This window comes from Zootoca vivipara, chromosome 2 (genome assembly GCF_963506605.1).
Source record: "Zootoca vivipara chromosome 2, rZooViv1.1, whole genome shotgun sequence".
Lineage (NCBI taxonomy): Eukaryota > Metazoa > Chordata > Lepidosauria > Squamata > Lacertidae > Zootoca > Zootoca vivipara.
The window spans coordinates 18,121,217-18,134,742 of NC_083277.1; the positions used below are offsets into that span (position 1 = coordinate 18,121,217).

At 48.1% G+C, this 13,526-nt stretch overlaps 1 protein-coding gene across 2 annotated transcripts; it reads left to right on the plus strand.

Annotated features, from left to right (window-relative positions):
- LOC118080916 (zinc finger protein 345-like) lies at positions 1 to 13,048 on the plus strand. 2 transcript variants are annotated; one of them, XM_035106944.2, is made up of 4 exons: positions 1 to 268; positions 2,226 to 2,353; positions 3,559 to 3,654; positions 6,603 to 13,048. In XM_035106944.2, exons 2-4 carry the CDS (start codon positions 2,266 to 2,268, stop codon positions 8,501 to 8,503), a joined length of 2,085 nt encoding a protein of 694 aa, XP_034962835.2. In that variant the 5' UTR covers positions 1 to 268; positions 2,226 to 2,265; the 3' UTR covers positions 8,504 to 13,048. The 2 variants fall into 2 exon arrangements, with proteins under 2 accessions (XP_034962835.2, XP_060126828.1); XM_060270845.1 differs by lacking the exon at positions 1 to 268 and having other exon boundaries at positions 1,777 to 2,353.
- The last annotated feature ends 478 nt before the right edge of the window (positions 13,049 to 13,526 follow it).

Here is a 13,526-nt window from a genome sequence, read left to right on the forward strand (position 1 = left end):
CTGAAGGAGGGGATCTCGTCGTTCCCTGCCTTTCCCAAGCTCTCTATTCTTTCCCACCCAGGATATCAGGGGGCTGAGCTTCCTAGGTCACCCCAGCTGCGGGATCCCCCGTAGCGACCAGGCAGCCGCAGCTGCTCCTCCCGGCGAAGCGCGGCGTTCGACCGGGCGGCCGACCGGAGGGAAAACTGCCGCTGGCCAGGCTCAGCCTCGTGGGGCATCCGCGGGCGCCGCTCGCAGCCCTTAACCCTTCAGCAGCCGGAGACTCCAGGTAACCCAGAAGAGATCGGGAAGACGGAGCAGTTGTGCTCAAGGGAGAGACGGAGAGAAAAAGAGTCTTTTTCTTTCTTTTCTTTTTTTGAAAGCCTCCATTTTAAAGCCTCCCTTTCCAACCTGCAACGCCCGAGGCGCGGCGGCGGTGCTGCTTTTTACGCAGCAAACACAAGGCAGGGGGATTCCCCTCCCCCGATCAATCTATGCATCTGATCAATAGGGAGAGCAGTGGAGGGTGGGGGGCACTTTAAAAACAGCAGGCATGTTTGCGGTTTCGAAAAACCCTCTTTTCCACAGCTTCCCCCACCCGACGATGCGTTTGTGGGGCGGAAAACCCACTTGCAAAGAAGCACCGCTTTCTTTGGATGCTTGCTGTGGCTTGTGCTGCAAAACGACACGGCACGTTTTGTTGGGGGGTGGGATTCAGAAACCAAACGAAACACCACCAGAAAAGGGGGTGGGAAGCTTTGGGGAAACCCTGCAGTTATATCCTTCAGCGTTTTTTTAAAAATTAACATAGCCCTCAAAGCACAGCCCAAAACACATCCTTATTTGACAGCAGCATTTCCGCTAGGGATTACATCTCTTTTATTTCAGCACAGGGGTTTTTGTGGTGGTCTTTTGACAGCCACGTGAGAAGTTTGCTCCTCCCTGCCCCCCGCCCGCCGGACCTTTAACAACTTCACAGGTGTGTTAGGGGAGGAAGGTTTTTAATTTATATTTTAGTGTTACAAGAAGGCGAGACAGAGAATACCCTATTTATATTATATTATGTTTGGATGCTTGGCAGTTAAACGAATCCCTGAGTCCTGACAGGGGAAGAAAAGTGGAAAGGTAATAAGGGATGGTGACAGAAGCAGGCGAGCTTGTATCTGTTTGTGTCATGGAACTGAAGGCGTTCCTCCCCCCCCCCCCCATGAGAAAAGTATGAGGATGTATGAGCATGCAGTATATCTATTTATTGCTACCGAGCCAAATTAAAGATGTTTTTATCCGTGTATAAAGCCCTCAATAGCTTATTAGGAGCAGTTGACTTCTGAGCTCACCTGACCCCCGAATATGGCCACTTAGCTGCTTCCATCTGCGGAACGGGCACTGCCACAATGCCACAGAAATATTCAGCCTGCATTTGTAATAATTAGATATTTTAGTGTGGCAGCACCTACACTTTGGAACTCTCTGCTGGTTTGATATCAAGCAAGTACTTCCACTGTGTCCTTTTCGGCGCCTGCTAAGGACTTTTTTCTTCAGGCAAGTCTACCCAGGTCGGTGGGGTTTTGCTATGTGTTTTTAGCTTACAGGACAATTTTAATTCTTTAAGAAATGTTTTCAGTAGTTGTTTTTACCAAAAATTGTATTGTTTTATTCTGTTTGGGGTTTTTTTGTTTTTTGTTTAACAATGAAGCATTGTATAAATTTTATGAAATAAGACAAATAAATATATACACCCACCCATTCAAAGGTATAGCTCACCCCCTCTCAGCAAAGGCACCCTGAGACATTTTGCAATAAAATCCAGTCTAAAATGTAGAGCGTGAAATCAAGTCATCATTTGCTTAGTGTTGCCCATAACCTCCAGTTCAGTGCTGGATTTACATATAAGCTAAACAAGCTATAGCTTAGGGCCCCGCTCTCCTGGGGCCCCCAAAAAAATTTAAAGGAAAAACAACAACTGGATGTACATTTCCAAAATATAAGAAAAAACAAATAAAATAAAACCTACATACAGCAACAGTGTTTTGTGTTGTGTAAGCTCCTATTTGTTATGTGCAAATGGCTTTAGATACTGTACCTATTAGGTCTGTAAAATACCATATAGCAAAAAACAGCAACAATTTGTTGTTGACCAAGGACAGCTGGACATATAAAGGGCCCCATTACCTTCAGTAGCTTAGGGCCTCATCAGACCTAAATCCTGGAGTTTGGCCAATGGGACCTGCTGCTTGTTCTTCCAGAGGCTGCGATCTGTCTGAGCTGCTGTGGCTGCTGGTGGCAATGGAGCAGTATGTGCTGCTGGATCCCCGGCAGAAGGCCTTGTACCACGATGTCATGCAGGAGAGCTACGAGACGCTGATGGCACTTGGTAGGGTGATGTTGGGTGCCTCCTCCTCCTCCTCCTCCTCCTCCACCCATAAACTTTTACAGGGGGAAGCCAGTGACGTGAAGCAGAAAAATCTCCAAAACGTGATTGTTTTTCTTCTGCGGAAAGTCATCTGTTTCATAAGTTCAGTCGTGAAAACTAATTACAAATCAAATATTAGGCAAACTTCAAACTGTTCAGCTTCGTTTACTAAATACAAGTAAAATGTGCATGCTGCTAAACGAGATCACTCTCTAGGGCTTTGCAACATTTTCCGATGCAAGCTGAAAATGGTTCTGATGGAAATTAGCCCTATGCAGATAACCCTAATTTGCAAAGGAAAATTCCCCAGGTTATTTTCAAATTCAATTTTTTTCTTGAAAACCCAGATTACTGGGGGTGGGGCAGGGGGTTGACACACATCTTCATAGAGTCTATTGCTAAGGGAGCGGTGCCCTCTCTGCTTGCCATCGGGGGGGGGGGATGAACTCCATTTTGTATCTGGGAGTGTTCATATTTCTATCAGGGTGGCGGCAGGAGTGAGAAGAGATGTGCCAAAATGTCTACGATTTTGTCGCTTGGTGTAATTGCTGCTGTCAGCTTAAAAGTAAGAAATGCTAAATTGGTACAGCAACGTTTTGCAGTATACATTGATTTCTTTGTGTGCCAGCTTTCAAGTTACACTGGAGAATTTCCAGTTCTTTGCAACCATGAGAGCCCAGACTTCTTTTAAAAGAAAAGGAAAAGGGATGAGACTTTTGGGAATTCTGAGCTTGCATAGTGAATAGACAAATAAGGCATGAAAATAAACAGGTTCAAAGTTCAGTTCCCTGACCATTGAGTAAACAGAGAGGGATTCCACCGTTCAGATTGATATTCTGCTTTCAGTATCAACACTGAGCTCACAATCTTTTTATATAAAAAATAATTATTGGTCTCATCGCCCCAAACATTCTTAGTTTCAGAAGCCGAATATTGGGGTGGGTGTGGGTTTGTTGCTGTTGTTTAAAACATGGGGAGTCAACAACACTTACTGATCTCTTTCAAATCACCCATAGATTTAGCAGGAGATCCTGCCCACATTGGCCTAAAAATAGTTGAAATATGGGTGGCGGTGGTTGTTTTATAAGCTGAACTAAAGCTGCATTCCCTCCTCTTCGCCCCACCCCCCACCCCCAATCTTTTCAACCATCTTTTCAACTGAGAAGAATTTCCACTGTCCAAGCCTGACTTGCTATCCCGATTGGAACAAGGAGATGAGGCGACATCCTTTGAGCTGCAGGACCCGGGAGTCGTCCTTCCAGGTGAGTCATGGGCTTTCCTAAAATTCTTTGCTACAGATATTCAGAATAAGCCCTGCCAGTCCTGGCTTCCACACACTGGGGCTGAAGGGCTGCTCTGGTGTTCTGAATCACACAGGGAGCTTAATGGCAGAGAGCCAGACTCCATATATTTTGCTCCAGTGTATAGACAGCAGCTGGCTGGCTGGCTGTCAGAGGACATGAGAGTGGGGTGCACAGGCAGTCATGGGGCTCACGGCACAAAAGGAGAAGTGTTATTGGAATCCTAAAGTTGTACAGAGTTCCTGAGTACACAGTGGTCCAGCGCCGAGGGCCTTCTGGCAGCTCCCTCCCTGCGAGAAGTGAGGTTACAGGGAACCAGGCAGAGGGCCTTCTCGGTGGTGGCACCTGCCCTGTAAAACACCCTCCCGCCAAATGTCAAGGAAATAAGCAACTATCTTACTTTTAGAAGACATCTGAAGGCAGCCCTGTTTAAGGAAGTTTTTAATGTTTATTGCTGTATAATGTTTTTAATATATTTGAACCCGGGTGGCGCTGTGGGTTAAATCACAGAGCCTAGGGCAGGGGTAGGCAACCTCAGGCCCGTGGGCCGGATACGGCCCAATCGCCTTCTCAATCCAGTCTACAGACGGTCCAGGGATCAGCGTGTTTTTACATGAGTAGAATATGTGCTTTTATTTAAAATGCATCTCTGGGTTATTTGTGGGGCCTAGGAATTCGTTCATTCCCCCCCCCCCAAAAAAAATAGTCTGGCCCACCACATGGTCTGAGGAATGGTCAACCGGCCCACGGCTGAAAAAGGTTGCTGACCCCTGGCCTAGGGCTTGCCGATCAGAAGGTTGGCAGTTCAAATCCCTGCAACAGGGTGAGCTCCCGTTGCTCAGTCCCAGCTCCAGTCCTGCCAACCTAGCAGTTCGAAAGCACGTCAAAGTGCAAGTAGATAAATAGGTGGGAAGGTAAACGGTGTTTCCGTGTGCTGCTCTGGTTTGCCAGAAGCGGCTTTGTCATGCTGGCCACATGACCTGGAAGCTATACGCTGGCTCCCTCGGCCAATAACGCGAGATGAGCACCGAAACCCCAGAGTCGGTCACGACTGGACCTAATGGTCAGGGGTCCCTTTACCCTTGGGAGCCACCCAGAGTGGCTGGGGATACCCAGCCGGATGGGTGGGGTATAAATAATAAATTATTATATTATTTTTAATCCTGAAGTCTACCAAACAACCAGCATAAACCATCTACTGTGTAATCCTCATTAAAATGAACAGGAAATTCGCCGCAAGAATGCAGACATGTCGTTCTATGCTTCTTATTCATTTCAATGGGGTTTCTGCAGAAGAACCTCAGAGTATGAGGGTACTATTGCAGAATGCATTTAGCTTTGTTGTTTACAATGCCTTGAAACACAACTCTTGGTAAAGCACGAGGATCTCAGGGTTGTGGGTTCAAGCCCCGCGTCGGGCAAAAGATTCCTGCATTGCAGGGCGTTGGACTCATTAGATTACCCCTGTGGTCCCTTCCAACTCTACAGTTCTATCATTCATAAGAACTTAAAACAGGGCTGAGCAGAAGGCAGAGTGAGGTCTGCTAGTAGATCTCTGGGTTATTTGCAGTAGATCACCAAAGGGGTTTTGTTTTTTTGACCCTTGATAGCTTAGCATGGCTGGCTGGTCTTGTGCTAATCACTTACTGCTTGGCCTCGGGGTTCGTTGTCTGTAAAATATTAATATGAATATTAAAATATTAAAATATTAAAATATTAAAATATTAAAATATTAAAATATTAAAATATTAAAATATTAAAATATTAAAATATTAAAATATTAAAATATTAATCTGGTTGTCTTTAACCAGGACTGCTGCAGGGTTCTAGAGCTTTGCCTTAGAATTCGCCACCTGCAGCTAACCTGGATGCAGGTCTGTGTATATACGTGCAAATCACCCCAGTTTATGGCTCATGGGAAGCAGCCAAAAAATCTCACCCAAAATCAGCACGATCTTGCCCCAAACTGGCACTGATTCTCCACCAGTGGTAGCCATGGCAGCAGAGCAGGTGGCGCAGGCGACATCATCAGGTCTGGTGGCACAGGGCAGCACTTCCTGTTTTGCCTTTGGTGCTGAAACAGGATGCGCAGCCCCTGCAGATTCCCAATTGCACCTGGTCCATCCCCATCCCCACCTCACTTATCTACCCTTGACTGATTAAAAAAGCCAAACAAAGTGGACCCTGCAATCACGAAGTCTCTCCACCCCTGACTCATTTTCTTGCCTCTTCATTTGGAAATTGCTTAAAGATGAGAGTGTCCGCAGGAAGTGCCAGAATTATGTATGAGCTAAACAAGCTATAGCTTAGCGCAAAATAAATTAAAGGAGGGGGAAAAACTGGATGTACATTTCCAAAATATAAGATAAAAAACAAATAAAATAAAACCTACATACAGCAACAGTGTTTTGTTTTGTGTAGGCTCCTATGATGTAAGTCAGGCATGCCCAACCTTCGGCCCTCCAGATGTTTTGGACTACAATTCCCACCATCCCTGACCACTGGTCCTGTTAGCTAGGGATCATGGGAGTTGTAGGCCAAAACATCTGGAGGGCCGCAGGTTGGGCATGCCTGATGTAAGTGATGGCCCTCGCCTGCTCACCTGCTCCCTAAAATATCACTGGTTTGCTCATTTCTAGATATAGGGTGCCTACATTCTGCATGGACTGGTTGCAGGGCAACATGTGCAAATGACTTTAGATTCCTATTAGGTCCATCAATTACCATATGGCATATATCCAACACACACACAAAAAGTGACAATTTGTTGTTGACAAAGGACAGCTGGACATATAAAGGGCTCCATTACCTTCAGTAGCTTGGGACCTCATCAGACCTAAATTCGGCCCTGGTCACAGGCCAATTTGGGTAACTCTGGCTCCTCCTTTTTCCTCTTCCTGTCTCTCCAGCTATCGGTGGCAACATGGAGGAAGAGAATCCTCCTGCACAGAAGGACCCCGAGGAGGTGGAGCCGGCAGCAAAAGACTCCGAGAGTCCCAAGGGGGTTGATCTGAGCAGTAGCATCCTGGCTGAGAGCCCCCTGCCCCCCTCTTCGCCTTCATCCCTGCCTCCTCCCCCTCCTCCTGCCGCTCTCCACAACCCCAACAACTGCCTCCAGTGTGGCAAAACCTTCAGCCACAAGTCCGCCTTGGTGAAACACCAGAAGATCCACACGGGAGAGAAGCCCTACGAGTGCGAGGAGTGTGGGAAGGGCTTCATCCAGCGCTCCGACCTGACGATCCACCAGAGAACCCACACAGGGGAGCGGCCGTACCGCTGCCCCGACTGCGGGAAGAGCTTCAGCGTCAGCTCCACGCTGCTGACCCACCAGCGGACCCACGCGCCGGGGGGAGAGAAGCCCAACCGCTGCCCCGACTGTGGGAAGTGCTTCAGCGAGCCGGCGGCCCTGGAGCGGCACCGCAAGAGCCACACGGGAGAGAAGCCCCACGAGTGTGCCGACTGCGGGAAGAGCTTCGCCTGGAGCTCCCACCTGGAGAGGCACCGCCGGATCCACACAGGCGAGAAGCCCTACAAGTGCCCTGAGTGCGGGCGGGCGTTCGCCTGGAGCTCGCACCTGGATCGCCACAGGCGAACGCACGCCGGGGCAGCTCTGCCCGAGGAGGCGCCGCCCTCAAAATGCGCAGATTGCGGCAAGCGGGTCAACCACATCACTCAGCCTCAGCGCTTCAAGCATAAAGCCACTCAGACGCCTCTGGAGCACGAGGAGGAGGAGGAGGAGGAGGCTGAGGGCGAGGCCGAGGTGCGGCCCTATCCGTGCACAATCTGCGGGAAGCGCTTCAGCCAGAGCTCCAACCTGCTCAAACACCAGCGCGTCCACACAGGGGAAAAGCCCTACCAGTGCCCGGAATGTGGGCGGCGGTTTAGCTGGTGCTCTGCCCTCCTCAAGCACCAACGCGCCCACAGCAACAACGGGCCGCATTCCTGCCCAGAGTGCGCCCGCAGCTTCCTGGACCCTGCCTCTCTGGCCAAACACCAGCTCAGCCACACCGGCGGGAAGCCTCACCAGTGTCCGGACTGCAACAAAAGCTTTGGGTGGAGCTCGCACTTGGAGAGGCACCGGCGGATCCACACCGGGGAGAAGCCCTACGAGTGCGGGGACTGCGGCCGGGGGTTCACGGTGGGCTCCCACTTGGAGAGGCACCGGCGGATCCACACCAGGGCCCGGCCCCACGGCTGCGGGGAGTGCGGCAAGACCTTTGCTGTCGGTGCCACACTGGCCACCCACCGGCGCCTCCACGATGCCAAGGCCAAGCCCCACCGGTGCCCCGAATGCGGGAAAGGGTTCAGCAGCGCGGCGGTGCTTGAACGTCACCGCCGGTTGCACCGTGGAGAGAAACCCTACCAGTGCGATGTCTGCGGCAAGGGCTTTGCTTGGAGCTCGCACTTCGACCGCCACCGGCTCTCGCACACCGGAGAGAAGCCCTTTCCGTGCGCCTACTGCGGGAAGTGCTTCGGCCGCAGCTCCCACCGCAACCGGCACCAGCGTGCTCACGCGGTCTCCGATGACCAATGCCGGCTGCAGAACAACCAAGACGATGCATTGCAGGCAACGGCCGTGCCCGAATGGTGGGAAGGTGAAGGTGAAAGGAGGGTCCCGCTGGAGCAGCAGGAAGTTTGGTCGTCTCCGCTAGATCCCGTTGGCCCTTTCCAGTGGGTAGCCAAATCTCCTGGCGATGCATGGAGGACCTTAGGGGGAAACGGTTTGGGGCAAGAGGCCGAGAGTTTGACAGCCCCAGCCAGAAGCTGGAATCAGCCAGCTGCTCACATGCCCACTACTAACCCCCCTTGATCGATTCTGTGCAAATCTCACTCCCATTTTGCTGCCTCTTCTGCTGTTCACACACACAAACACTTCCCCCTTACCCAGTAAACCAACTGTAGCTGGCTGGAAAGACAGGTTCGTATCTGCCTTGCCTCCACACACCTCCATGGGCCAAATTTGATGGGTGAGCAGGGCCCACATCGTGTAAGGTGCGGTGCTTTGAAGGCCCAGCACTCAGTTGATTGTCGGCACGTCAAAGCACCACACAGAGCTCTTTGCAAGGGACCCTGTGCTGTGCTTTGAGGTCCTGCCAACCAACTGATCTTTGCTGCTTCGGAAGGCGTTTTTGGCCCTACCCAGCTGTCTTTTTATGTGCCTGCACGTTACATCATATATGACACCTGGTGATTGGCAGGTGGGTGTGGCTTGGCTAAAGTCCCTTACCCCTAGTTAAAGAGCTGAAGTTGGGCTGAGAAGCCAAAGTTGCGTGACACAAGGAAGGAAGTGGGACCCACTGAATTGTTCGTATTGCAAGTTCAGGTTCTGGTTGCCAAGGGGGTCTCATTGGACTCAGCTGTCTCAGAGTGGCAGAGGCTGGAAACATGTCATGTCTAACTTTGAGAATGAGCCTCTCCCTCCACAGATTAAACCACTGGCACCCTAGAATGAAGAAGGTCCAAGAGGACACAAGTAAATTAAAAATAGGAGTACAGTGGTATCTTGGTTCTCAAACTTAATCCATTCTGGAAATCCGTTCCAAAACCAAGGCATGCTTTCCCATAGAAATGCAAAATGGATTAATCCATTCCAGACTTTTAAAACAACCCCTAAAACAGCAATTTAACATGAATTTTACTCTCTAACAAGACCATTGATCCATAAAATGAAAGCAATAATCAATGTACCGTACTATAAAATAAATAAGACAGTATTGTAGATGATAAAAATTAAAATTATTTTTTCCCCTTACCTGCACTGATGATAGCCATTGTTTAGATGGGGGGCTTTTATCCATTTCCGCAGCCACCCAATCAGTAAGCTGAACTGAGTTCTACATAATTTTTTTAAAAAAATTCCTTCCAGTAGCACCTTAGAGAGCAACTGAGTTTGTCATAGGTATGAGCTTTCGTGTGCATGCACACTTCTTCAGATACGTTCCACATAGTCACAGAGTTCCACATAGTCACAAAAACAAAAACGCAAAACAAATGGTAAAAACAAAAGTGCCAGACTTAATTCGTTTCGGAAGTCTGTTTGAATTAAGTCTGGCACTTTTGTTTTTACCATTTGTTTTGCGTTTTTGTTTTTGAGGCTTTTTCGGAAGTCTGTTTGACTTCCGAAATGTTCAAAAACCAAGGCACAGCTTCTGATTGGTGCAGGCGCCCTGGAAACAGCCGCATCGGACGTTCGGCTTCCAAAAAACATTCGAAAACCGGAACACTTACTTCTGTGTTTTCGGCATTTGGGAACCAAGCGGTTTGAGTACCAAGGCGTTTGAGAACCAAGGTACCACTGTATTGCTAACTGGGTCATACCTCTGAGGGAGGGACCCATCAGAGGGAGATGTGCTCCTTCCCTTTCCATACATTTAAAGCACTATGATGCCGCAATCCTCATAAGCCATCACCTGGCCAGGCAGCTTGCCGTTCCAATGAGCAGCCATCTTGGAATAAACCCTCAGAAGCAGCTAATCCCCAAAGCAGAAATTGCTAATCCCCAAAGCAGAAATTGACGTAGGGTGGGTTTGATTCGGTTTTTAAATAATCCGTATGTGGAATGATGCCTGCAAATGGATATACACACAAAGGTTTTGTGTGAGCAGTAAAAAAGAAATTACCCAGAGCAGTGTGCCTGCACATTGCATGCTGAGAAGCACTATTGTTTTTTTAAGACCAATTTTGTTTTGTTGTTCTTTAGCCCTAGTGGTGTCGGAGAAGTAATTTGGAAATCTGTGAGCAGGGAGTAGGTGAAAGCGTGGTATGGAGCCCTGAGTGTTTCAACGATGCTGTGTGTATATTCAGCACCGCTGCAAAAAGGTTTGGTTTAGGTGTAGAATCCCGCCTCATAAATTCAGCTTTCATTTAAAAGCAAGCCAACGTTCTAGTCTTCGTGCTGTGCGGCAATGAGACAGAACTGGGCATCTTTACAAGAGACAAGTTTTCCAGGGGTTGGAGGGTGATGCTGGAAGGTTGTTCAACTCCCGTTCCATTGCTCCTGCCCACAAATAGCAGAAACTGAATATTGTGTAGAGCAGCAGCAGCAGCAGGAGGAGGAGGAGGAGTTTGGATTTGATATCCTGCTTTATCACTACCCTAAGGAGTCTCAAAGCAGCTAACATTCTCCTTTCCCTTCCTCCCCCACAACAAACACTCTGTGAGGTGAGTGAGGCTGAGAGACTACAGAGAAGTGTGACTAGCCCAAGGTCACCCAGCAGCTGCAGGTGGAGGAGCGGGGAAGTGAACCCGGTTCACCAGATTATGAGTCCACTGCTCTTAACAGTGTTAACAGTGTTAACAATGAGTCAACAGTGTGATGCAGCAGCTACAAAAGCCAATGCAATTCTGGGCTGCATCAATAGGAGTATAGCGTCTAGATCAAGGGAAGTAATAGTACCACTGTATTCCGCTCTGGTCACACCTCACCTGGAGTACTGTGTCCAGTTCTGGGCACCACAGTTCAAGAAGGATACTGACAAGCTGGAACGTGTCCAGGGGAGGGCAACCAAAATGGTCAAAGGCCTGGAAATGATGCCTTATGAGGAACAGCTGAGGGAGCTGGGTATGTTTAGCCTGGAGAAGAGAAGGTTAAGGGGTGATATGATAGCCATGTTCAAATATATAAAAGGATGTCATATAGAAGAGGGTGAAAGGTTGTTTTCTACTGCTCCAGAGAAGCAGACACGGAGCAATGGATTCAAACTACAAGAAAGAAGATTCCACCTAAACATTAGGAAGAACTTCCTGACAGTAAGAGCTGTACAACAGTGGAACTTGCTGCCAAGGAGTGTGGTGGAGTCGCCTTCTTTAGCGGTCTTTAAGCGGAGGCTTGACAGCCACCTGTCAGGAATGCTTTGGTGGTGTTTCCTGCTTGGCAGGGGGTTGGACTGGATGACCCTTGTGGTCTCTTCCAACTCTATGATTCTAACCACTACACTACACTGGCTTGTGACCCTCCAAATGGTGTCCCATCTCCCATCACTCCTGATCACTGACTGTGATGACTGGCGTCAGTTCAAAACCAGCAATTCAAAATCAGTTCCATTTATGTACCGCGTCGCACAAAAGGAGTCCTGAAGCAACTTACAAGAATCCAAAGTTGATGGGAGTTCAACAACAGCTGGAGAAGCACAGGTCTCCTATTCCGGATTTTAATTGGAAGAAGCAAGTTAAAGGAATGATTAGCTGAGTATGGTTATGATTTGCCTCTTAATTAAATCTACATAGATTTTCCCATGCGAGAAAAGATAAACATAAGCTTTGTTTTTAGATCTCTCACACAAAGCAGGCATCAACTAGGAAGAGGTTTTCTGTCACACTCAGGAGGAAAATGCCTCTGCTTCCTGTTCTTGCCACCTGCAGTTTCAATAATGATTTTTATTTTTAAAAGTTTTGATGTTGTGTTGTTTTTTTAAAAACCACCTGCTGATTTATTATCAGGACACCATTTGGATAAAAAAAATTTTTTAGAGAGAGAGACAGCGTGGTGTAATGGTTCATGTCGGACTTGGACCTGAGAGACCAGGGTTCAAATCCCACTCAGGCATGAAGCTCACTGGGTGACCAGTCGCTGTCTCTCAGCCTCCCTTACAGGATCATTGTGAAGCTAAAATGGGGAGAGAGAAAACCTTGTGTTTTCGTGGGAGAGGTGGGATAAACCTGTAATAAAATAATGCAAATTGTCCAGCAAATGTGCAGTGTAATTTTAACCGTGTCTTCTCAAAAGTATACCTCATTTACATCAATACCTCATTTACATCAAAAGTATACCTCATTTACATCAATGGGAACTTGCTCACAGGTAAATGTGCATTGGATTGCAACCCAAATCAGCTCACGCGATGCCCCTAACATGCATACTTTTACACAGGTGACAGAATCTCGCTGTTCTTGGCAAGAGTTGGGATGACCTTCATGCAAAACTTTAAATACATCTAACTTTAATATTTATTCTTTTTTTGTAAGCACAGCCTGGGCTATAACTTTCCACCAGCTGCCACACCCTTCCTGTTTGAATCTTCCCCTTTTCTCTGTTCCATGTCCTTCCAGCCATCTTTTTCGATTCTTCCCCTTGTGAACAATTGTTTTAAATCTGAACCTTGAAAGCAGAATAAATGTGTTTGTATGCCAACGTTGCTTGATTTGCAGGATTTTGATTGCAGAATTCCTGGTAGCTGAAACAGAATTTTCTATTACCCACACCTTTTTAAAGATTCGATCTACACCACAGGTCTGCTACCGTCTGACCTTTACGCCCATGCAAGTCCATAAAATGCAACTCACCCAAGGTTTAAGGACTAGTGAGTGATGCATAAGACCCATTCAGACAGTTCCTGCCCAGAGACAGCCCCTGGCATTAAGAGGCACAATCTGATCTTATAGACCTCTTTCCTACCCCCAATCAGCTGCCTTTTGCAAAAGCAGGTGATGAGCATCCCTTATTGCATGGGGGAGACCTGTTCCCCTCCAGATGTAGCTATCCTACAACCATCTTGACCACCAATCCTGCTGGCTAGGGTTGATAAGAGTTGGAAGTTCAACATCTGGAGGACCACATCCCCCACCCCTCCATTAACCCCTTAGGAGTGGGCAGACTCTGAGCTTCTTGATTTACTTTGATATGTAGACCTTTGGGTTATGGTAACGGACAGAGCCAGGCGGAAAAGGGGAAGAGTTACTATGAATGAACAGAATGCCTCTGAGCACATTCTACTACAGAGAAGCCCAACTTGATTTCTTCACTTCAGCAGCACTTCAGAAAGGGGGAGACCCTGTCATTTTGCTGTTAAGCAACTGGAACTGCCAGCAGATCTGTTTTTTCAACCCACTCCTCT